This window comes from Phodopus roborovskii, unplaced genomic scaffold, assembly GCF_943737965.1.
Source record: "Phodopus roborovskii unplaced genomic scaffold, PHOROB, whole genome shotgun sequence".
Taxonomy (NCBI): domain Eukaryota; kingdom Metazoa; phylum Chordata; class Mammalia; order Rodentia; family Cricetidae; genus Phodopus; species Phodopus roborovskii.
In genome coordinates this window covers 5,271,670-5,291,808 of record NW_026126407.1, presented here as the reverse complement: position 1 = coordinate 5,291,808, position 20,139 = coordinate 5,271,670, and the positions used below count along the sequence as shown (strand labels likewise).

Sequence of the window (20,139 nt, the reverse complement as noted above, 5' to 3'; positions counted from 1 at the left end):
GGCGGGGTGCGTGCAGCCCCTCCCCCGGTGGGCAGGGCCTGCGCTGCTTCCTGCAGGAGCGGCCCGGGCCGCGCAGGGGGCGGGGAGAGCGGCGAGCGGCGAGCGGCGGCGGGGCGGCGCGGGGCGGCGCGGGGCGGAGGGCGCCCGAGGGCGAGCGGGCGGGCAGGCACGGCGGGTTCCGGGCCAGCCCCGGGGGCGGACGGTTGGCCGCGCGCGCGGAGCCTCGCCGGGGCCTTGCGGGAGCCGGGCCGGGCCGTAGGGCCGCCGCCGCCGCCCGGGCCCGCCGCCCGCGCCCCCCACGCTGGCCCAGAGGGCTGCGGCCGCGTCGCCGCTGAGGATGTCCCGGAAGGGGCCGCGAGCGGAGGTGTGTGCGGACTGCAGCGCCCCGGGTAAGCGGCGGGACCGGGCCGGGGGCGGGACCGCGCCGCAGGCCGCCGCCGGGCGGGCGCCGGGGCCTGGCGGGAGCGCTGTGCGGGGCCGGAGGGCGGGGCGGGGGCCACTGCGGAGCGGCGTCCTTGGCGGGAGGGCCGGCTGCGGGGGGCGCTGTGCGTTGGAGCCGGCGGACTGGAGGGAACCGCCTCCCACCTCCATCTCGGCATCCAGACGGAAGCGCCAGCCTGGGGTGGCAGGAGGGCCGTGGCGGAGGCCCGCAGGCCGTGGGAGGTGGGCGCTAGTATGGTTTGTGTCATCCCTGCCACCCCCGCGTCTTGCACCTGCTGCTCACATGTTCCGCGTGCCCGCCCGAGCAGTGGAGGGCAAGGGGCCTGAATACAGGTTTCTTGAGAGCACCTGACTGGGGTGGCTACTCCAGGACGCCCAGTCCCCGATTTGCAAGGCTGGGACTCTTTGTAGGGCCCTACGTTCAGGGGCAATCTAAGCATGGGCATCTTCCCCGGAAGCATCTCCAAGCCTGCTGGTGTCTGGGAACAGCTAGACTCAGCTTTTCCTGTTCCGGGTAGGCCTGTTTAATAAGGTGTGCTAGGTATTGCCTCAGTCTAGAAAGCGATTCCTCCTGCTCTCTAGCCTATTCTGGATAAGAGAAAGTGCCTAGGCTCCCCCTGTCCGGCTGGCTGGACTTATACACTGCTTCCTCCCTTCTTCTCAGCAGAATTAGGTCTGTAGCCCCTGGCTTGCTGGGGAAATGAAGGGAGGGCAGCAGCTTACTGACTGGCCCCTTACATGGATCACAACCAGTGATGGGACTCAGCAGCTGGCCAGAGGAAGGAAGCTTCCTCTATAAAAGCTGGCTTTTCAGATAGGCTCGGAGTCTTATAAACTCCATGTGGACTGTAGATGTGATTAGGTGAGAGTGTGGAGTGCTGACTTGCAGTCACGCCTTAGAAGTCCCAAGATCTGACAGTGTGAGCCCCACAAGGAGTGGTGGTTCCTTAGTTCTTGTGCTCTACACTGGAGTATTGGGAGTTGTGCACATCTGGCAGGGATGTGATCATGAGACCTCCTTAGGGTATGTCATGCTTTGTAGGGCCCTGGAGGATCTATTTACGTGTACATGTCCTTGCCCCTAGTTAGCTGGAAACTGTGACTCCCTTCCCCTGGCCATAGGTTGGCCTGGAATGGAAGAGCTATGTGTCTGTCCAGGCTATTCTGCACTGCTGTGGGGTGAGCCTGGGGGCCTACCAGGTACCATTGAGGGAGTCTAGGTTCCAGGGTTGCCTCTGTTTCCAGCTTACCCTGTGACCTATGACAGCACTATGCTCACTCTGGGTCTCTATTTCCTCAACTGTAACAAAGAAGATGGAATAGAAGTGGATTTTGAGGGCCATCATCCCACATTCCCCAGTCTCCATTCCTGGTTCTGGGGCAGAGACCTGAAGATAGTTATCAGCAAAGCTATGTCTTCTGTGTTATCTGTGACTGTCTGGCTGGAGCCTCTGGGGGCCCAGTGGGTGCTAGGAGGAATGGGTGTGTTAGATGTTAGGCCGCTGAGCTCATAGTCCCCAGCCTCATCTGACAGAAGCAGGCCCACCTTCATGCTCTTCCTTCCCGCTGATCCAGATGTAAATCAAGCATATGTGCAGAGCATTGACAGTCTCACTCATTATCCAACCTTAGCACCTAGTGTAGTGATTGGCACACAGCAGCCACTCCACAGGTACAAGGGTTGGCGTGTGTCAGAACACCCATAAACCACACTGGTGCCGGTACACCGTGCCACTCTAGATCTGGGCCCATAGCATCCTGGATGAGAGCATGCCAAGCATTCTCTTATATCGCACACATATGATATATACACACATATAATATATAATATGTAATATGTACACATATCTGTATATTACATATACATAAACATGATATATATCTTATATCTTTGTATACTCATACATCCAAAGTCATAGACACTGTGATAGAACTCTGCTGTTGGCTGGGTATGGTGGCACATGCCCACCTCTTATGAGGCAGAGGTAGGCAGATCTCCAGGCCAGGCAGGGCTATGTCAGGAGACCTTGGGTAGGGTCATGGTCCTTTTATAGCTTATTAACTTGGAGAGTGATAGAGGCAAGAAGTGAGATGCAGTCTGTGCTCAGAGACAGGTATATATGCTGCAAGGCATCTGGACACAATGTGGCTTCTGTGGCAGCTTGTGCTACTTTACCAAGTGCTGTGCCTCTGCCTTCCTAGGGAACCCAGGAGAAGGCAGGAGTCAGCGTGCACTGGAGAACATTGACTCTCCCCCTCCTTTGCCTCTACCCACTCCGCTTCATTGCCTTGGTTCCAAAGAACCTGGCTCTCAACTGTCCATTTCTCAACCCATGGTCTATACATCAGCATTACACTTAGATGTGCAAGAGTAAAGACCTCCAGGTACCCAGCCTACACGTGACCAGAGCTGATCACCAGCTGAGGAACATGTTGCAGGGCAACCTATAGACTCATTTGTCTTCTTACAAGTGCAGGACAGATAATAGGCTTTGCTTTCACAGCCCCCCCCCCCCCATGTCCCCAGACAGGATTTCTCTGTGCAGCCCTCGTTTTATAGACCTGGTTGGCTTCAAACTCACAGAGATTCCCCTGCTTCTGCTTTCCAAGTGCTGTAATTAAAGGTGTACATCACCACCAACACTGCCTGGCAGCTTTTGCTTCTATTAGAGTATAACTTAAGTACAGTCAGCTAAGTGTCCTGTCAGACTGCCTTTCTCTCCCTCCTCTTTCCCACCCCCTCTCTCTGTCTCTCTCTTTCCTTCTCCCCCTCTCCAACTGCTTTTGCCTCCCGAGTGTCGAGATTAAAGGTGTGCATTACCATGTCTGGCTGTTTGTGGGTTTCAGACATGTGTGAACCTGTGTGGCCACCACTCGATGTATAGAACATTTCCATCACTCTCCCTAGCTCCCACCTCTGACCACGCCCCCAGCAGTAACCACCACTTTGACCTCTGTTCCCTTGGATTCCTCTTGCCTGCTTTTTGCATAGCAGATTTCCCCCCTCATTTTCCAAGGGTTTGGCTCTTAGAAGGGGAAAGGTTTGAGGCTGGTCTTTATGTGCAGACATGCCGGCCATAGAAACGACTGGTGGCTTTTGGAGATGGCATGAATTTATTTCGAGGCCTTCCTGTGGCTGGCTCCAGTTACCTTATCCCAGTGTGCTTTGTGATGCCTGGCCACTTACACTGACCCTCACCTGCCTGTGGAGCATCCAGAGGAAGGTGCTGTGTCCTCTCCTCTAACCCTCACATTTCCTCCCTTTCTACCCCAAGTTTGCAAGGACCTTCTTAACTCAGAAGCCCTTCCTGGCTCTTACACTTGAGAACTGCCAGAGGTGGGGTTTGGTTTGGCTTGGTAGGCCAAGGTCATTTGGACCTAGAGTGCAGGTAGAATTGTTAGGATGGACTTCCTATTTGTGTCATCCATAACTGGCCCAGACCAAACAATGTCCCCTGCCCACCCTTCCTGTTTGAGGTCACTGCAGAGGAATAGGAGGACCCTTCTTAGGCAGGGAAACCATGCCAAGCAGAGCCTTCAAAAGCTCAAGGTTCTAGGACCACTGGCCCTGGATATCTCCTGGTTCCTGTAGACCCGGCTGTCCATAGGGCCACAGGCTGGGGTGGAGGCCTCAGGCTGCCCATTTCTGATTCTGGCCTGGGCGTCTCCTCACTCACAGGAAACCCTACCTCTTCAACGAGAGGAATTTAGGCTGCATCATTTCCCGCTTCCTGCCTGGGCTGTAGGAGGTGACTGGCAGGCAGACCCCCTGACCCAGTGGTGTTTAGGAGTGGGGGAAGGGAGTTTTCCATGCCTTTGGGCGGGGGTTCTCATTGTTTGGGTAAAACCAACACTAAAGACTCTAGGGCTCCCCCTCTTGGCGGAGGTGACTGATCTCCCAGTTCTTAGAATCAGTTCCCCTTCCCCTCAGGGCATGTGATGGTCACTTTGTAAGTCCCTCATTGCCTTGTTTTATCTCAAAAGAAGCCTGGATCTTTCAATCCCTGTCTCCACACTGTACTGGGGGACTGCCCCCAGCATGGGCCGTCCTTAAGCCCTGTCTCACCGTGCTCATGGCTATGGGAACTTTGATGGAGACATTCGCTCCAGGGGGCTGCCAAGTGCCTGGTTGCTCAAAACTACCTTCATCCCAAACCCCCAAACCTGTCCAACCCCTCAGAGAAGAGTCCCCACTGCTAAACATCCTGAATTCTAATAAGGAAGGCAGAGAGCCAGCCCCACCCCCAGAACAAGGCTTCCTGGGCCTGGGTGGGGCCTGGGCAGAGCGAAGTGTCCTGGGAGAGCAGCTCCCTGCCCCCACTCTGGACAGCACACAATGGCTGCTTTCTCCCCCATGACCTTTCCTTTCTGTAGCCTGAGTTGTGTGCACTTTCTCCTCCACTTCTCCAGAGGGGCTTGAGCTGGTAGCATCTCTACTACCCTTGAGGAGCAGGAGCTCCTATTCACTTGTCCTCACTCCTGTTTCCCAAGTTCATTTCTCCACAAGGACTGGAGAATGGCTTCCCAGGCTGGTCCTGAGACTGCAGGGGCAGAGGGCAGCAAGTTTAGGCTTGGCCTGGTCTGGCATTGAAGTACCTGGCTCTAGCATCCCAGCAGCTCTGCTTATTATCTGTGTGACCTTGTAAGCCCTTTAACCTCTCTGAGCCCCTGAATACCCATCAGTAGATCAAGATAGCACTTGTGAAAGGAGTTGTGAGCAAAATACTTGGCCAGTAAATAGTGAAAACTCAGCTGAGGTTAGTTCCATTGCTCAGCCTATCTTTAAGGCTACAGCCCAGTGATGGTGACATGAGACTGGGGCCTCCAGCTGTTGTCACAGTCAGGGCAGGAACCAGTCTGTCAGGTGGGGTCCAACAGGAATGTGCCTAGGGCTGTGTGATCCCATAAGAGACTCCTGCCTCCCTATGGAATGGCTGGGCGGCAGTGGCTGTGAGATAGGACCTTGTAGGCACTGAGCCTTGGGGACTTACAGAAAGGGCTAGTGGCCAGCTTCTAGCTCCTGAGGAGATTGAGTGAATGTACCTGAAGCACTAAGTATAAGCCAGGCCAGAGCAGCTGCTTAGGAAGTGGTGCCTTCCTAAGCTGTGGCTTCAGCTGACTTGCCTACTCCGCTCCTCCAGACCCTGGCTGGGCATCTATAAGCAGAGGTGTGCTGGTCTGTGACGAGTGCTGTAGTGTACACCGGAGCCTGGGGCGCCACATCTCCATTGTCAAGCACCTTCGCCACAGCGCCTGGCCTCCTACACTGTTACAGGTAGGAGATTGAACCAGAGACTGTCTTTCCCAGTGTGCAGTGCCCAGGTATCCCTCAAACCCCCTTCCTGTCCTTCCAAGGACAGTAGCCATCTAAAATAGTATGACCCTGAACCTTTCCACTCAGCCCCTTTTGCTGTGGTGTCTATTCATTAGCTTGGATGCTTGTCTTAGACAGTGTATTGAGCAAGTTGCTTTAACTCTCTGAACCTTGGCAAACCCACCAGGGTAAGCCAGCATGAAGTGCTAAACACGGGATCCATGACTTTGGGTGGTCTGACTGGAATGAGGCCAGCCAGCACAGGTACACAGTAGGACCATTGGTGGTATCTCCAGCTGCAGCAGGCACTCTGGGAATGTCTCCCCTAGTGCCCAGCAGAGTGGGCACTCTCTTGCTTGGCATCTCTTCTCCACAGATGGTGCACACGCTTGCCAGCAACGGGGCCAACTCCATCTGGGAGCACTCCCTTCTGGACCCTGCACAAGTGCAAAGTGGCCGGCGCAAAGCCAACCCCCAAGACAAAGTCCAGTGAGTGGGGCTGCAGGGGTGGTGGGCAGGGGCCTGAAAGATGGTTTTCCTTAAGCTCTGCTCCCATTGCCTCCCCCGTGTTCCATGCAGCCCCATCAAATCAGAGTTCATCAGGGCCAAGTACCAGATGCTGGCATTTGTTCACAAGCTTCCCTGTCGTGATGATGATGGCGTCACCGCCAAAGACCTCAGCAAGGTGTGAGGAGCCCCTCAACAGATGGGTGGGCCGCCCTTCTTTCCACACCCATGTCACTCTGAGGCCTAGGTCCCAGAAGCAACACAGGGCTGGGGAAGACAGGAGTGCAGACTCCCTGGAGCCAGGGAAGTTTGTTCTGTCAAGCTGCTGGTGGCTAAGATGCCTCCACCACCCACCCCATGGACACAGGGCCTCCCATCTTCGACTTGGAAGCTAGGAAAATGTGGGGTACTTGCTTAGCTGTTGAGAGCATTCATTTCCTCACGGGTGAAATGGGAAAGTAGTAACAACACCTCCCTCTAGTTTCTGTGTGCCCCAAGCAGAACACAGGAAGGGTAGTGACTGGCAGCAGCTGTTCTTAGTTGGCATTACCCTCTGGGTAATGCCTGACATGGCCTACCCTTGGAGCTGGCAGGAGTACCAGGAACAGCCAGGTGTGTGGCGGGAGGTTCCTTGGGCACCCGTGTGTCTCACACCTCACTCACCGCACACTCTGCTCCTTGCAGCAACTGCACTCCAGTGTGCGAACAGGCAACTTGGAGACATGTCTGCGCCTGCTTTCCCTGGGTGCCCAGGCCAACTTCTTTCACCCAGAAAAGGGCACTACACCCCTCCATGTGGCTGCCAAGGCAGGGCAGACACTGCAGGCTGAGCTGCTGGTGGTGTATGGGGCTGACCCCGGTTCCCCTGATGTCAATGGTCGCACGCCAATTGACTATGCCAGGTGAGAGTCAGCTAAAGGGTGAGGCTTAGGTGGAGTGGAATGGACGATTGCTATAGGGCTGAGCCATGTCCCCTCCCCACAGGCAGGCGGGGCACCATGAACTGGCAGAAAGGCTAGTTGAGTGCCAGTATGAGCTCACTGACCGGTTGGCCTTCTACCTCTGTGGACGCAAGCCCGGTGAGCAGAGAATGAGTTGGACCTGACTAGGCCAGGCAGGTGGGACCTAGGCACACCCAGCAGCAGGTGCCATAGTGACAAAGCCAGCTGGGGAACTGTGTTGCTAGGCAACTGGCTCCTGTGAAATTGCTGCAGGCTCTGGGTTGCTGCAAGCATGTTGGGGCCAAGGAGTGGGGGTGGGCCTGACTTGCAGTCAGCTCTCAATGCTCTTGGGGTATCCTGGCCTCCTCCATTTCCTCTGACACTTCCAGGTGTCAAACCCCCGCTCATGGTAGTGAGGTAGGCTCCTGGATGCTGGCGCCACCTGGCATCAGTGACTTGGCATTTTATTTTTGTTCAGATCACAAGAATGGGCATTACATCATCCCACAGATGGCTGACAGGTGAGTACCCACCTGATGCCCCTTTCCAGCTATTAGATGTGAAGGTGGCTTAACCCAGAGCCCTACATCTTCCCAGGCTTCAGTAGCCTGATACCCCTCCCTATATACATAGTGACTGGCAACACAGGAATTCATAGCCTAGTTGCTACCTACTGTATACCCAAAGGTGGGTGAGAAATGTCAGTTCAACACACCAGTGCACCTGAGCCTTGCAGTTACTAAGTATGGAGAGTAGGGTGTTGGTACAAGGAAAGAAGGCCTGACTAGGTTGGACCACTGTATTTGGACCTGCTGCCTCACTTTGGATAAAGGATTCCCTCTGCAGGGAGAAGATAGCCCCGGGGAACTGGCTGACTTTGGGACTACTAGCAAGGCCCCCAGGTGCTCCCAACTGGGCAGGAAGCCCAGGCAGGGTAGTAATGGGGAACTTCTGCCTCTGATCTCAAGAGGCCCCAAAATACCCAAGCAGTGGAGGATACCCCCAGCCACTTACTCAGTTTATAGGACATATGGTGGCGCCACCTAGTGGTCCTCAGAGGACTACAACTTCGTGCCAGGCAATAATGCTCCCTGGCATTAGGAGAGGTTTTCCACCACAGCCTATGTTGAAAGGTGGGCCAGTCAGAACTGCCCTGTTCTAAGACCCCAAGACTCAACTCTACTTCTCTAGTCTGATCTTCGAGAGAGGGAGTTGTATGTGCGAGTGTGTGTATGTATGTGTGTTCCTGTGCGTGCCTGTATCTATAGTCACCACACACACACATGAACATAGATTCAGTGGCTATTCACTTAGCACATTCTCAGAACCAGCAGCTGCTCTATGGACATGGAGGTAACACAGACACCACCTCTACCCTTGAGCTACAATTCGGCAGTCTGAGGGGACAGCAGCAAAAGGGCTACAGAGGTAGGAACTGCAGGCAACTTGTATACCAGAGCATAATGTGAGAGAATAAGACTGGAAAGAGCCAGGTGGGATTGAACACTCGGCAAGAGTGTAACCATCCTGAGGGTAGAGTTCTGGTCAGGCTCTCTGCTACTACCAGGCTCTGTGACCTGAAGCAGGTTACCTAACCTCTCTGAGCCTTGGTTATTTCAAAATGGGGGTGCTAATATTATCCTTTGGGGAATGTTAAGAGTTGGGCAGATTATAGCCAGGTGTGTTAGCACTCTGGCCACTGGATGAGAAAGGAATCTAGAGGCAAGCCTAGAAGTAAAGAGATACACAAAGATTTCTAAAAGCCCAGACCAGAGGAAACAAGGACAGAACTTGACCTAGGTAGAGGGAGACTTTGGGTTGCCGTGGACAGAGGAACCAACTGAGGAGACGAGTTCCCTTGCATGCTGTGTGTTGGGTGTGTGTGGCGATGTGTCTGAGCTTGATTTGTGAAGGCAAGTGCGCCTGCTCCTGGGTAATTGCTGCTCTGTCCTGTTCTTCCCTCTGCTGCCGTCCTGGATTAGATCTCGGCAAAAGTGCATGTCTCAGAGGTACTTGAACCTGCCAGCTGCAGGCTATAAAGCTTGGGCATGGGGAGGCTTGGTGTGTGGCCTCAGGATCTCATCTCCCTGAGCTCCCTGCATGCTTGGGAGGCAACCAGCAGGGGCCGGGCCTGGCAGTCTCTTATGTCTGCCCCCCCCCCCTTCTTTGTCCACAGCCTGGATCTCTCTGAATTAGCCAAAGCTGCCAAGAAGAAGCTGCAAGCGGTGAGTCTGCCTCAACAAGCTAGGACTACTTAGAGCTGCCCTCTCCAGCCTTGCCAGCCTCCTCCCTCCCACCCTCCCATGCCCTTGCCTTTGATCCTGGTTCTGACTCCAAGTGTGTCCAGAGCCTCTTCTCTTCCGGGAGGGAAAATGGCCTGGACTCCCTTCTTCCTTGCACAGAAAACCTCACCCTCCCCTCAGTTCTAAGACAGACTGGGTGACACCGGTCATGAGCCTTCCCCGCGTCACACAACATCCTGATAGACCCTGGGTCCCTCCCCCCTCTTCTGCCTCTAGCTCAGCAACCGGCTTTTTGAGGAACTTGCCATGGATGTGTATGATGAGGTTGATCGGAGAGAGAATGACGCTGGTGAGTGGCAAGGAGCCTGTCCTTCAGTGACCCGAGAAAAGGGAGCTGGGGTTGGGGCTGCTCTGAGGCCTGCTGGAGTGAGCCCCTGCCATCCTCTGCTGAGCAGTGTTGACTGTAGGCAGTCAGCTGCCTCCCTGCCCCACCAGGCACTGGAACTCATCTTGCTCTGGCTGCCTCCCACTTTGGCTGTCTCCCCAGCCCTGCTCCACCCCCCACCCCACCCCACCCTGCATCACTCCTTCCTGGCCACAGCCAGATTCCATCCCAAACTCTGGGTCTGGCCTGGTGGGCCCGGCCTTCTCTGTTCGTCAATGGGCGGGCCTCACTGGGCCTTGCCCAGCTTTTGTGTTCGTGGAGACCCCTGCTTCCCTGAACACTGGCCCAGTGGGAATAGGGAGAGCCTGGGGAGGCTCTGCTCTGTGCTTTTCCACCTCTGCTCTGAAGGCCACTCACAGTGGGTGATCTGCTCCTTGCCCCTCCCCCAGTGTGGCTGGCTACCCAAAACCACAGCACCCTGGTGACAGAACGCAGCGCTGTGCCCTTCCTGCCAGTCAACCCAGAATACTCAGCTACTCGGAACCAGGTGAGGGGGGATAGGCAGGAGGCCTGGGTGGTTTCCTTTCTTTCTGGGAGCCTTGCCCTTCCTTAGTCTGAAGCCAGCTCTCCTGAGGCCTCCCTAAGGGTCTGCCTGGCTTTGGGGTTCAGGGAATGGGATGAAGCTATCTATTCTTTAGCACTGGTGGGTACTCCAGTTTCTTCCTGGGAGCTCCCTGGGTACCTGAGGCTGCCACACTGCTCACCAGCCAGGATGATGCTGGGTTTGGGGTTTTATTTTATTTTTTTATTTATTTTTTTTTTTTAGCTGTGAATAGATAGGATGCCAGGACCCCACTTTGCTGCTCTGGTCCAGCCCCTGTGGGCCAATCAGAAATGGCCCCTCATGCTGGCCTTGCCCTTTCCTGCTTACAGGGACGACAAAAGTTGGCTCGGTTCAATGCCCGAGAGTTTGCCACCTTGATCATCGACATTCTCAGTGAGGCCAAACGGAGGCAGCAGGGCAAGAGCTTGGGCAGCCCCACAGGTGGGCCCAGATGGCACGGCAGGCCACCGCGCTGCCCCAGGCCTTCCTGGGGATCTAGGTAAACAAGGCTGAGCAAGCCCTGAGTGACAGACCTTGTGTCTTCAGACAACCTCGAGCTATCTGCACGGAGCCAAAGTGACCTGGACGACCAGCACGACTACGATAGTGTGGCTTCTGACGAAGACACAGACCAGGAGCCCTTGCCCAGCACAGGCGCCACTCGGAACAACCGTGCTAGGGTCTGAGCACTGCCCCTGCTTTCCCTCCCACGCTCTCTCTGTAGACCCAGCGCCTTGTTATATATAGCCCAGAGTCAGCCTCTGCCCCTGAGACTGATGAGCGTCTGTCTCTGCAGAGCATGGACTCCTCAGACCTGTCCGATGGGGCTGTAACACTGCAGGAGTACCTGGAGCTGAAAAAGGCTCTGGCCACCTCCGAGGCCAAAGTACAGCAGCTCATGAAGGTCAACAGCAGCCTGAGTGACGAGCTCCGGAGGCTGCAGAGGGAGGTAAGCACTGTCACTTGTGGGAGGGGTATGAGGAAAGCATCCAAGGCTCTGGGAGTAGGGATCACCCCTTCCCAAAGGTGGTGCCTACCTTGACCCAGAGTTGGATACCACTGTGTACACTCAGATCCACAAACTGCAGGCAGAGAACCTGCAGCTCCGGCAGCCGCCGGGGCCAGCGCCTACACCCCCACTTCCCAGTGAACGGGCAGAACATGCACCCATGGGACCCGGCGGAACCACCCATCGCAGGGACCGCCAGGCCTTCTCCATGTATGAGCCAGGCTCTGCTCTGAAGCCCTTTGGAGGTGCACCTGGGGATGAGCTCACCACACGGCTCCAACCTTTCCACAGCACTGTGAGCGGCCTGGGGGGGGTCTTGGGTGGGAAAATAAGGGCCACAGTAACACAGCTTGTCACGACACTCTGCCGTCCTTCCTGCCCCCACAGGAGCTGGAAGATGATGCCATTTATTCGGTGCATGTCCCTTCTGGCCTTTATCGGGTAAGCAGGACCTGGGGAAGGAGGGTGATCCCTGCACCAGTGAGTCACTAGCCCCTGGTCAAGTTGGGCTGGGACAGACACTGGACTACAGGTGAAGACTGACTCTAGCCCTGCCTTGGCTTCAGATCCGGAAGGGGGTGTCTGCCTCTTCTGTGCCCTTCACTCCCTCCTCCCCACTGCTGTCGTGCTCCCAAGAAGGAAGTCGCCACACGGTAATGGCCATCCCGGTGCCCAGGGACCGCGTGTGGGCTACACGGGGCTTGAGGGTGTACTTACCGCCACCTCTCCCTACACCTCCAGAGCAAGCTCTCCCGCCACGGCAGTGGAGCAGACAGTGACTATGAAAACACTCAGAGTGGGGACCCTCTGCTTGGGTGAGACGCCCGTGGGGGTCTACCAACCCCAGCACCTGCAGGGAGCTGGTGACAACCCAGCCATGCAGGTGGCTAAAGTGGCTTCTTTCCTTTTCCCACCTGGGCCTAGACTTGAAGGGAAGCGATTCCTAGAGCTGGGCAAGGAGGATGAGCTACACCCTGAGCTGGACAGCCTGGACGGAGACCTAGACCCCGGGCTCCCCAGCACAGAGGACGTCATTCTAAAGACAGAGCAGGTCACCAAGAACATTCAGGAATTACTGCGGGCAGCCCAGGAGTTCAAACATGACAGGTAGGGTGGGCTCAGGCTCCTGTTAACTTCTTGGGACATTAGGTGGCGGGTTCATGCTCGGATCCTGACTAAGATTCCGAGAAACCCCTCATCCAACTCCTCAACTCCTCCCCTCCTCGGACAGCTTTGTGCCCTGTTCGGAAAAGATCCATTTGGCTGTGACTGAGATGGCCTCTCTCTTCCCAAAGGTACAGGTGTCACAGAGAAGCAGAGTGGGAGGACATTGGGGTGGGGCAGGTGCAAGAGACCTGGCTGCTGCCTGGGTGGAGGGGAGCGCCCTGAGCCACAATCAGACACCTGGCTTAAAGTCCAGGGCCCAGCCTTTCCTCACCCTCCCTCCAGAGGCCAGCCCTGGAGCCCGTGCGCAGTTCACTGCGGCTGCTCAATGCCAGCGCCTACCGGCTGCAGAGTGAATGCCGGAAGACAGTGCCTCCAGAGCCTGGCGCCCCTGTGGACTTCCAGCTGCTGACTCAGCAGGTGATCCAGTGCGCCTATGACATCGCCAAGGCTGCCAAGCAGCTGGTCACCATCACTACCCGAGAGAAGAAGCAGTGACCACTTTCCCTGCCCTTACCCACACCCTGGGACCTCACTGGCCGTGGGAGCTGGGCCACTCCAAACACTAACCCACCCCCAGCAGAGCCACTGGCACAAGTGCCCTTAGTGCCGCCATTCTCCTCTGGTACCCAGGTGCCCTGGTGCCCGCCCTCTCAGACCCCAAGGGTGGGAGTGTGAGGTGACAGGGGCTCCTGTCCCCCACATTCCATGCCCATCACCATGTACATAGATAGCATCCCTACCCTTTTGATGTGCAGGAGCCTCAAGGAACCCCTCCCAGCCCCTCACCTTCCAGGGCACCCTCAGCTAAGAGTGGGACAGGGACACTCCAAATGGGGCAGCTCCGCCTGCTGCACCCTACCCCATGAGCCAGTTTAGCCCTAGGGGGCTGAGCAGGGGCATCCCCCTCCTGTGTACATTCTCTCTGGATGTCTCTGCCCTGTAGCCACCAGCCCCCTCTTGCTGCTCTTTCATGCCAAATGGCCCCTGCCTAGAGCACAGGCCCCAACTTGTGTGCCAGGGTCCCCAGCAGCAAACACTGGAAAGTCTTTCTTCTCCCTTAACCCTTAATTCTCACTTTGTGGTAACTGAGTGTCCCTGCGTGCCTGCGACTGCGTAAGTGAGCGGCAGTGCCGTTCCAGAGACCTGGCCCACCTGGAGCTTTGGGGGCAAGGACCACAGTAGTGGGACCGGCATTGGGGGTCAGCGTCCCTCTCCCCTACCTGGACGGGGAGACTGTCAGGGTCACCAGCTGTGGTCCAGTTGCTGCTCCTACACTATAAACATAAAAGAAAAACCACTTCCCTCCATCTCCTCCCCATCCCCTATGGGAAGTGTGCTGGCCAGGCAGAGTACGGAGCACCTGAGCCTGGGGCTGGCTCCCCAGGGTCCCCAACTCAGCTGGTGGCTGTGGAACTGAGCCCCTCTCCCTAACCTCTGCAAGGCCAGCACCCACATCACTACCTGCACCTACAGTGACCCACCCCCTGGAGGCCTGGGGGTCTGGCTGCAGCTGGGAAGGCTGGCAAGACACAGCACCGCCAGCTATTTTCCCCAACCACCTTCCCTTAGGTGGCCCAGCTCTACCTGCGGTGGTGGGTAGCTGTCAAGACGTGTGTCATGTACATTTGTATCAAAAATAAATAAGTGACCATGTGCCACTTCTGATGTCTAGAGGTTGGAGGCGGGGCTGAGCCTAGCAGACTTACCGGTTTGGGTCAGCATGCCTGTCTCTTACCATTGCCACATTACCCCATCAGCAGTCCTTGGGAGGCAGAGGCAGGGTAACAAAGTTCAGGCTGTCTTGAGCTACAGAAATTAGGGGTAAAGAAAGATAATATGAGTCCTACAAAAAGGTGAGTGAGCACCAGCACCAGATGTGATCCTAATTAAGCCAGGGCATGTTGGCTGCCCTGCCCGGGAGCTAGAGTGACTCTAACTCTCCAGAGGGCCAGTGACAGATACCTACTCTGAATTCTACTAAAATAATTTAATTCGAAACAAGAATTTGCATCGGAGAAGCCAAATGATACTCTCAAACCCAAAGCCTCCAGGGCCTGTCCGCCTGCCGCCAGAGGGCGCCCGCGCACGGCCCACGTGGCAGCAGTCAAAGGGGCGGAGCCGCTCAGTCCGAGCTCTCCGAGTCAGGGCGGCTATCCGGTGTGGGCGGGAGCAGGGGCCGTCTGCGAGACCGCTTGGTCCGGCGCGATGACAAGGGCAGTCTTCGTTTCAGCACAGCTGTGGGAAGGCGAGAGGTCAAGGGCAAGGAAGTCAAGAGGCTGGGCACACCTGGCGGGGGTGGGGTGGGGTGGGGTGGGGTGAGGTGAGGCGGCGAGGGGTCTTCTCACCAGCCACCGTGTCTTGGCTGTCTGCTGTGGGCCCCCAGTAGATGCTCTCACTCCTGCGGAAGTTCCGGTGCAGTCGGGTGCAGAGCGTGGCCAGGGTGAGCAAGACCAGCAGGAAGGTCAGGGCCATGGCAGCCCAAGCGGCCTCTTCTGTGCGAGGAGTTGGGCCTCGGGCCACCCGGGGAGGCGCTGCGGCTTGAGGAGCTGGGGAAGCCTGGCCAGGGCAGGCACAACCCTCTGGATTGTCTTGCCCACTGGGCATCCGAGCCTCTGTCCTGGACCTACCATTGCCTCCAGGCCCCCCAGTCATCAAGGAGACAAGGGCCACAGATGCAGTTACCAAAACGGGCTGCTGGGCCTTCAGGCTCTGTGAAGAGGCCAAAGAAACCCTCAGGCCTGAGGGAGTAGATTGGAGACCAAGGGCAGCTCGGAGCCCTCTTCTCTTGACAATACTAAGAGGGGCTCTAGATGTCACCTCTACACCAGGAGGCCGCCAGCTTCGCAGAGCAAAGGCCAGAGTTGGAGCCTAATGGGAAGAGAAGGAGAGTCACCTTGTTCTGCCCTGCTAACCCAATGCTCCCACCACCAAACCTGGGCTCAGCACCCCTCACCTGACCTGTACACACCGTCTCCCACACGGCTTCCCTCTGCTGGGGGCTGGCATCATGGGAGTGGACCCAGAAACAGTGTCAGAGAGAAACCACATGTTCTTTCTCTGCTGCCGGCGCCGCCGCCTCTTCAACCAGCGGGCAGCCCAGGCTGGTTCTATCCATGCCATCTCCAGTGCGGCCCCCCATGCTGTCAGTACCAGGGGCTATGAAAGACGGTAACTTAGAGCTAAGATGAAGAAAGTAGCCCTGAGTTTTCCTTTCTCTGCCCAAGGGGCTGCAACCTTGTGCAGAACAACACACTTGGGGCGGGGGAGGCATGTCGGGACAGAGTTTCACTGTCCTGTAAGCAGACCAGCAGGCCTTGAACTCAAGAGAGCTGCCTGCTTCTGCCTCCAGAGTGCTGATACTAAAGATATGAGCCACCGTGCCCAGCTTTTTTATTTTTCCTTACATTTTTGTTTTCTTTTTGGTTTTGGCACACCTTTCACTAACCACTTACCCGGTCCCAAGTGAGATTAGTGTCAGGAATGAGTGTGGGCTTAGCCACACACACATGGGCCAAGAGAGCAAGCTGGAGCTTCAGCCAGGGGTGGGCGCAGGGGTGGTAGAGGAAGGCAACGCCATCAAGCTGGAGAAAAAGGTGAGGTATCAAGCCAGGCCAAGTTCCCTTCCCAGAGGGTCCTAATTCCTCCCATCCTAGGTGCTAGGAGGAAGGGGTATCAGAAGGGGCCCTTCCACTTGTAGGAAAGGAGGAGGGCCTTGGGTATTGATGTGCATGCACTCCTTTTGAATTCATCTCTTCTATCAAGTGCAGCTTCTGGGCAGGACAGCATGGCTGATTAACCCTGTCAGACTCAGAACATGTGCCCTTGCCCCCACCTGCACTTACTGCTGGGGGCAATACCAGGGTCTTACTGCCACTCATCTACAGTCTTCAGCTGTATTTCTCTAAGTGTGCAATAATGGCTCTACAAGTATCCCTCAGATAAAGATCAAGTCCTCTATTGATCTAATCCATGCCATCTCCCAGGAGTATCCAAACACACGGGACTTCCCAATCTCAGGATGGGAACATTTCATAAATTCTTGCCAGATGCTATAAATGATACCCAAAAAGAACTCCTGGGCCTTGAGGAATGTGTAAGAAATGCAGCCAGGCAGTGTGGTGTACACCTTTAATCCCACTACTCAAGAAACAAAAGCAGGCAGATATCTTTGAGTTTGAGGCCAGCCTGGTCTACAGAGTGAGCTCCAGGATGGCCAAGGCTGTCACAGTGAACACATACACACAAAGAAGAAAGAAAGCCTCATGAATACCTGTAATCCTAGCCATGTGGGGCATAATGTAAGAAGATCACAAGTTTAAGGCCAGCCTAGGGTACCTAGGGAATACCAGGCCAGCTTAGGCTGTGAGGCCCTACCTCAAAAGACCAGGCAGTAGAGGGGATGAAATTCAGGGAAGCAAAACAACCATACAACTCAAACTGGTATGTGTGGAAGGTGGGTAGTGGTGGGGGATCTGGGCTGTCCCATCAAAGCCACATCCTCAACTGTCTCTTCACCTTTTCTCCTTAAATTGTGAAACAAAGGCTCACAAAGTTGCCCAAGTTGGACTTGAGTTTACTTTCAAGTGGCTGGGATTATAAAAGTTCAGCTTGTTTAGTTAAATGTTACCAGAGGGTGGGATAAAAATTGGACAAGTTTTAGAAGGCAGGGGGTGCTGTGACTCCTGCACAGAGCTTTGAAAACAGTTGGAGCTAGACAGCTGCATGGTGGTGGAGCTGTGCCCCAGGCCCTGATAGGCCAGTAGAAAATAAACCAGAGGAAACAAAGTAGGTATCTCAAGGGAAATGAGCCAGAATCCATATGTATGGTGAGGGCTCATCGTGATCAAGATAAACTAATTGAAAAATCAGATGAAAATAATTTAACTAAGCTGGCAAGCCAAGCAGGGCAGCTCAGTCTTGGCAGGTGGGCTACAGTCAGATGGTTTCTTTTTTGTTGTTTGGTTGGTTGGTTGGTTGGTTGTTGGTTTTTTGAGTCAGGGTTTCTTTGTATTCCTTTGGAGCCTGTCCTGGAACTTGCTCTATAGACTAGGTTAACCTCAGCTTCAGAGATCCACCTGCCTCTGTCTCCTGAGTGCTGGGATTAAAGGTGCGCACCACCAACACCTGTCGTCAGATGGTTTCTGAGCAGTGAAATAAGAGGGATCCCAAGCAACGGAGAGGTAGCCAAGTTTGGTGTGTGTTCACTGTAATCCCAGCCCTTCAGGAGGTAGAGGCGGGAGGATCAGGAGTTCAAGATTATCCTTGGCCACATAGCAAGTTTAAGGCCCAGTTTGGGCTACACGAGACCCTGTCAGAGAAAAGGGGGAGGGGGCTAGAGATATGGCTGGGTGATTAAGAACACTTGCTGCTCTTGCAGAGGATTTGGGTTTGATTCCCACATGGCAGCTCACAACCAACTGTAACTCCAGCTCCAGGGGATATGCCAACTCTCCTGAACACACATACACACAGGCAAAATTCATACCCATAAAATAAACCTAAACTTTTTTTTTTCTTTTGATTTTTCAAGACAGGGTTTCTCTGTATTACTTTGGAGGTTGTCCTGCAACTATTTCTGTAGACCAGGCTGGCCTCTAACTCAGAGATCCGCCCACCTCTGCCTCCCAAGTACTGAGATTAAAGGCATGTGCCACCAACACCTGGCTATCCTAAACAATTTCTAAAAAGAGAAATATTCATGAAAGTTGAACCCAGTCTACAGCATAGTAAATCACACACTCCTAACCCAGTACAGTGTTTTGTGACACAAAGCACTGTTGCACACTATTCATCCACTTCTTAAAGCTGAAGAGACAAAATGCCATCTCTTACAGAAAACCAGAGCTTAGAAAAACAAGAGATCTCTCAGTCATACCCAGCACTGGGATGTGGGTTGTTTTTGCTACCTACAGAGTTCCCGTGTAGTTACCTGCCACACATCTAGCTACTCAACAGCATTCCTGACACTGCACTAAAGAGCTGTGGCTGTCACTTGTCCAAGGATGGGCAACTGGAAGCCTTCCCTCTTTCTGCACAGTGATGAGGGATGGAGCTGAGAGCCAAGGGAGACAGAGTAACCTGCAAAGAGCATTCTGACTTCAGGGACGGAGACAGAGACGGGCCCCTCGTTGTACGTACCTGCCCTTGTCTCACCTGCCTGTGTGTCACTCTTGGTAACACCTACACATGGGAAAAGAAGAGAGCTGCTGGGAACTTCGCAGTGGGAATGAAGAAGGGGACAACCAGCCCCAAGCCCTGCTGAGTGAAGATGCTGGAGACCGAGGGCAGGAGGAACCAACAGATGTCCCAGTAGGGCGATCATCGAGGGTGCAGTGAAGCCATCCATACCCCTCTCGTCCTGGGCCCTCCAGGATTCCTACCTGTGGAGGCAGCGGCCACAGGCCCTCGGGACAACCGGTTCCTGCCTCCTCCACCGCCGGCTCAACCACCACCTGTGGGTCCAAGGCGCAGAGTTGGGCGTTGGCCTCTGCGGGCCCCGCCCTTTCGGTTCCAGGACTCGGGGCGCAGACGAATGGAGGGGCCTCCGAATCCCCTCCCGCGCGTCACTACTTCCAGGACAAAGTTATAGCAAAGCGCTTTGAGATCCCCTGGCCAAGACCTCACCAGAAGCCGGTCGCCTTACCTCGCAAAGACTCAGGAGCCCCACCAGGGCTACCAGGAGCAACCGAGGCGGAGGTGGAGGAGGAGGAACCATTTCAGCTGGGCCAGCAGTCCCGCCAACCAGCAGCCGCGCCGCCCGCGCGCCCCCGCGCCCCCGCGCCGCCCGCGCGCTCACGCCGACCCCGGCTCGTTCACGGTCCTGCCCCCCTCCTGGACCGGCCGCGTGCCCCGCCCCGCCCACCGCCAGGCCCGCCCCCGGCCCGCCCACCGTCGGGCCGGCGCACGCGTCCTAAGCCCAGAGCCGGAAAAGTGATCCCTTAAAGATCTCTTAGAGTCCACGCCGTCCGTACCACCTCCCTCTCCTGAGGTGCGCCTCGGCGCGTTTGCCGGCCAGCGGAGCGCAACTGCATTGCCTGGGTGGAATCTGGGAATCCGGCAAAGGGCGGGAAGTGAGATCCCTAAGGACAGGGTGACCCAGGCGGTGACTTGTGTGCTCTTCTGGCAAACCCGCTAAGCACTCGGCGTGCCCTAAGTGCCAGAATTACGAAATCTTAGCTGTCCCACAGAGAGGGTCCTGGCCCTAGCGCTTCGCCTCCACGCTGCCCTATTTCTGCCCTCGCTAACTCTCGGGGGGGGGGGGGGTTAGGCTTAGGCCCCACTTACCTCTGGCTCAGAAGCCCGGTGGAAGCCGTAACTCCCCGGTGACTACTTTGTTCCCCACCTTTTCCGGGTTCCCGCTCTCGTTCTTCGCCCAAGGGTGACCTAAGAGACAACCGGAGTTCAGGCTCAGGACCCACGCGGTGGAAGAGAGACTCGATCCCCGCAGGTTGTCCTCTGACCTACACACACACACACACACTCAACGTAATTTAAAAAAAAAAAGTAAGTTTAAAATATAGCAAAAACC

The 20,139-nt window shown here is 55.7% G+C and overlaps 2 protein-coding genes across 7 annotated transcripts; one reads left to right on the top strand and one right to left on the bottom strand.

Moving 5' to 3' along the window:
• The first annotated feature begins 117 nt into the window (after positions 1–117).
• Positions 118–14,269, top strand: Git1 (GIT ArfGAP 1). 3 transcript variants are annotated; one of them, XM_051179938.1, is made up of 21 exons: positions 118–389; positions 5,583–5,716; positions 6,132–6,244; positions 6,335–6,440; positions 6,947–7,164; positions 7,247–7,341; positions 7,682–7,724; positions 9,186–9,212; positions 9,380–9,428; positions 9,723–9,795; positions 10,281–10,378; positions 10,765–10,876; positions 10,982–11,115; positions 11,232–11,384; positions 11,524–11,739; positions 11,832–11,885; positions 12,011–12,097; positions 12,186–12,259; positions 12,369–12,551; positions 12,676–12,739; positions 12,894–14,269. In XM_051179938.1, the coding sequence occupies exons 1-21, from the start codon at positions 338–340 to the stop codon at positions 13,104–13,106; spliced, it is 2,298 nt and encodes a 765-aa protein (XP_051035895.1). In that variant the 5' UTR covers positions 118–337; the 3' UTR covers positions 13,107–14,269. The 3 variants fall into 3 exon arrangements, with proteins under 3 accessions (XP_051035895.1, XP_051035893.1, XP_051035896.1); XM_051179936.1 differs by having other exon boundaries at positions 121–389; positions 11,509–11,739; XM_051179939.1 differs by lacking the exon at positions 9,186–9,212 and having other exon boundaries at positions 122–389; positions 11,509–11,739.
• Positions 14,270–14,583: 314 nt separating this feature from the next.
• Tp53i13 (tumor protein p53 inducible protein 13) lies at positions 14,584–19,386 on the bottom strand. Of its 4 annotated transcripts, XM_051179954.1 has the most exons (8): positions 19,255–19,386; positions 18,992–19,063; positions 18,750–18,791; positions 16,064–16,192; positions 15,570–15,767; positions 15,429–15,479; positions 14,957–15,320; positions 14,584–14,846 (listed from the first exon to the last, which is right to left on the bottom strand). In XM_051179954.1, exons 1-8 carry the CDS (start codon positions 19,324–19,326, stop codon positions 14,734–14,736), a joined length of 1,041 nt encoding a protein of 346 aa, XP_051035911.1. In that variant the 5' UTR covers positions 19,327–19,386; the 3' UTR covers positions 14,584–14,733. The 4 variants fall into 4 exon arrangements, with proteins under 4 accessions (XP_051035911.1, XP_051035907.1, XP_051035908.1 ...); XM_051179950.1 differs by having other exon boundaries at positions 14,957–15,479; XM_051179951.1 differs by having other exon boundaries at positions 14,957–15,479; positions 18,765–18,791.
• Positions 19,387–20,139: the final 753 nt, after the last annotated feature.

What these genes read in the sequence shown, in the direction of transcription:
- Git1 (XM_051179936.1), top strand. Translation starts at nt 338, where the DNA reads ATGTCCCGGAAGGGGCCGCGAGCGGAGGTGTGTGCGGACTGCAGCGCC. An exon ending in CTCGGAACAACCGTGCTAGG is followed by an intron (nt 11,116 to 11,231) that starts GTCTGAGCACTG and finishes CTGTCTCTGCAG; the next exon opens with AGCATGGACTCCTCAGACCT. An exon ending in AAGAAGGAAGTCGCCACACG is followed by an intron (nt 12,098 to 12,185) that starts GTAATGGCCATC and finishes CTACACCTCCAG; the next exon opens with AGCAAGCTCTCCCGCCACGG.
- Tp53i13 (XM_051179950.1), bottom strand. Translation starts at nt 19,326, where the DNA reads ATGGTTCCTCCTCCTCCACCTCCGCCTCGGTTGCTCCTGGTAGCCCTG. An exon ending in GGCTCCTGAGTCTTTGCGAG is followed by an intron (nt 19,064 to 19,254) that starts GTAAGGCGACCG and finishes TTGGACCCACAG; the next exon opens with GTGGTGGTTGAGCCGGCGGT. An exon ending in GGCAGGTGAGACAAGGGCAG is followed by an intron (nt 16,193 to 18,749) that starts GTACGTACAACG and finishes CTTTTTCTCCAG; the next exon opens with CTTGATGGCGTTGCCTTCCT.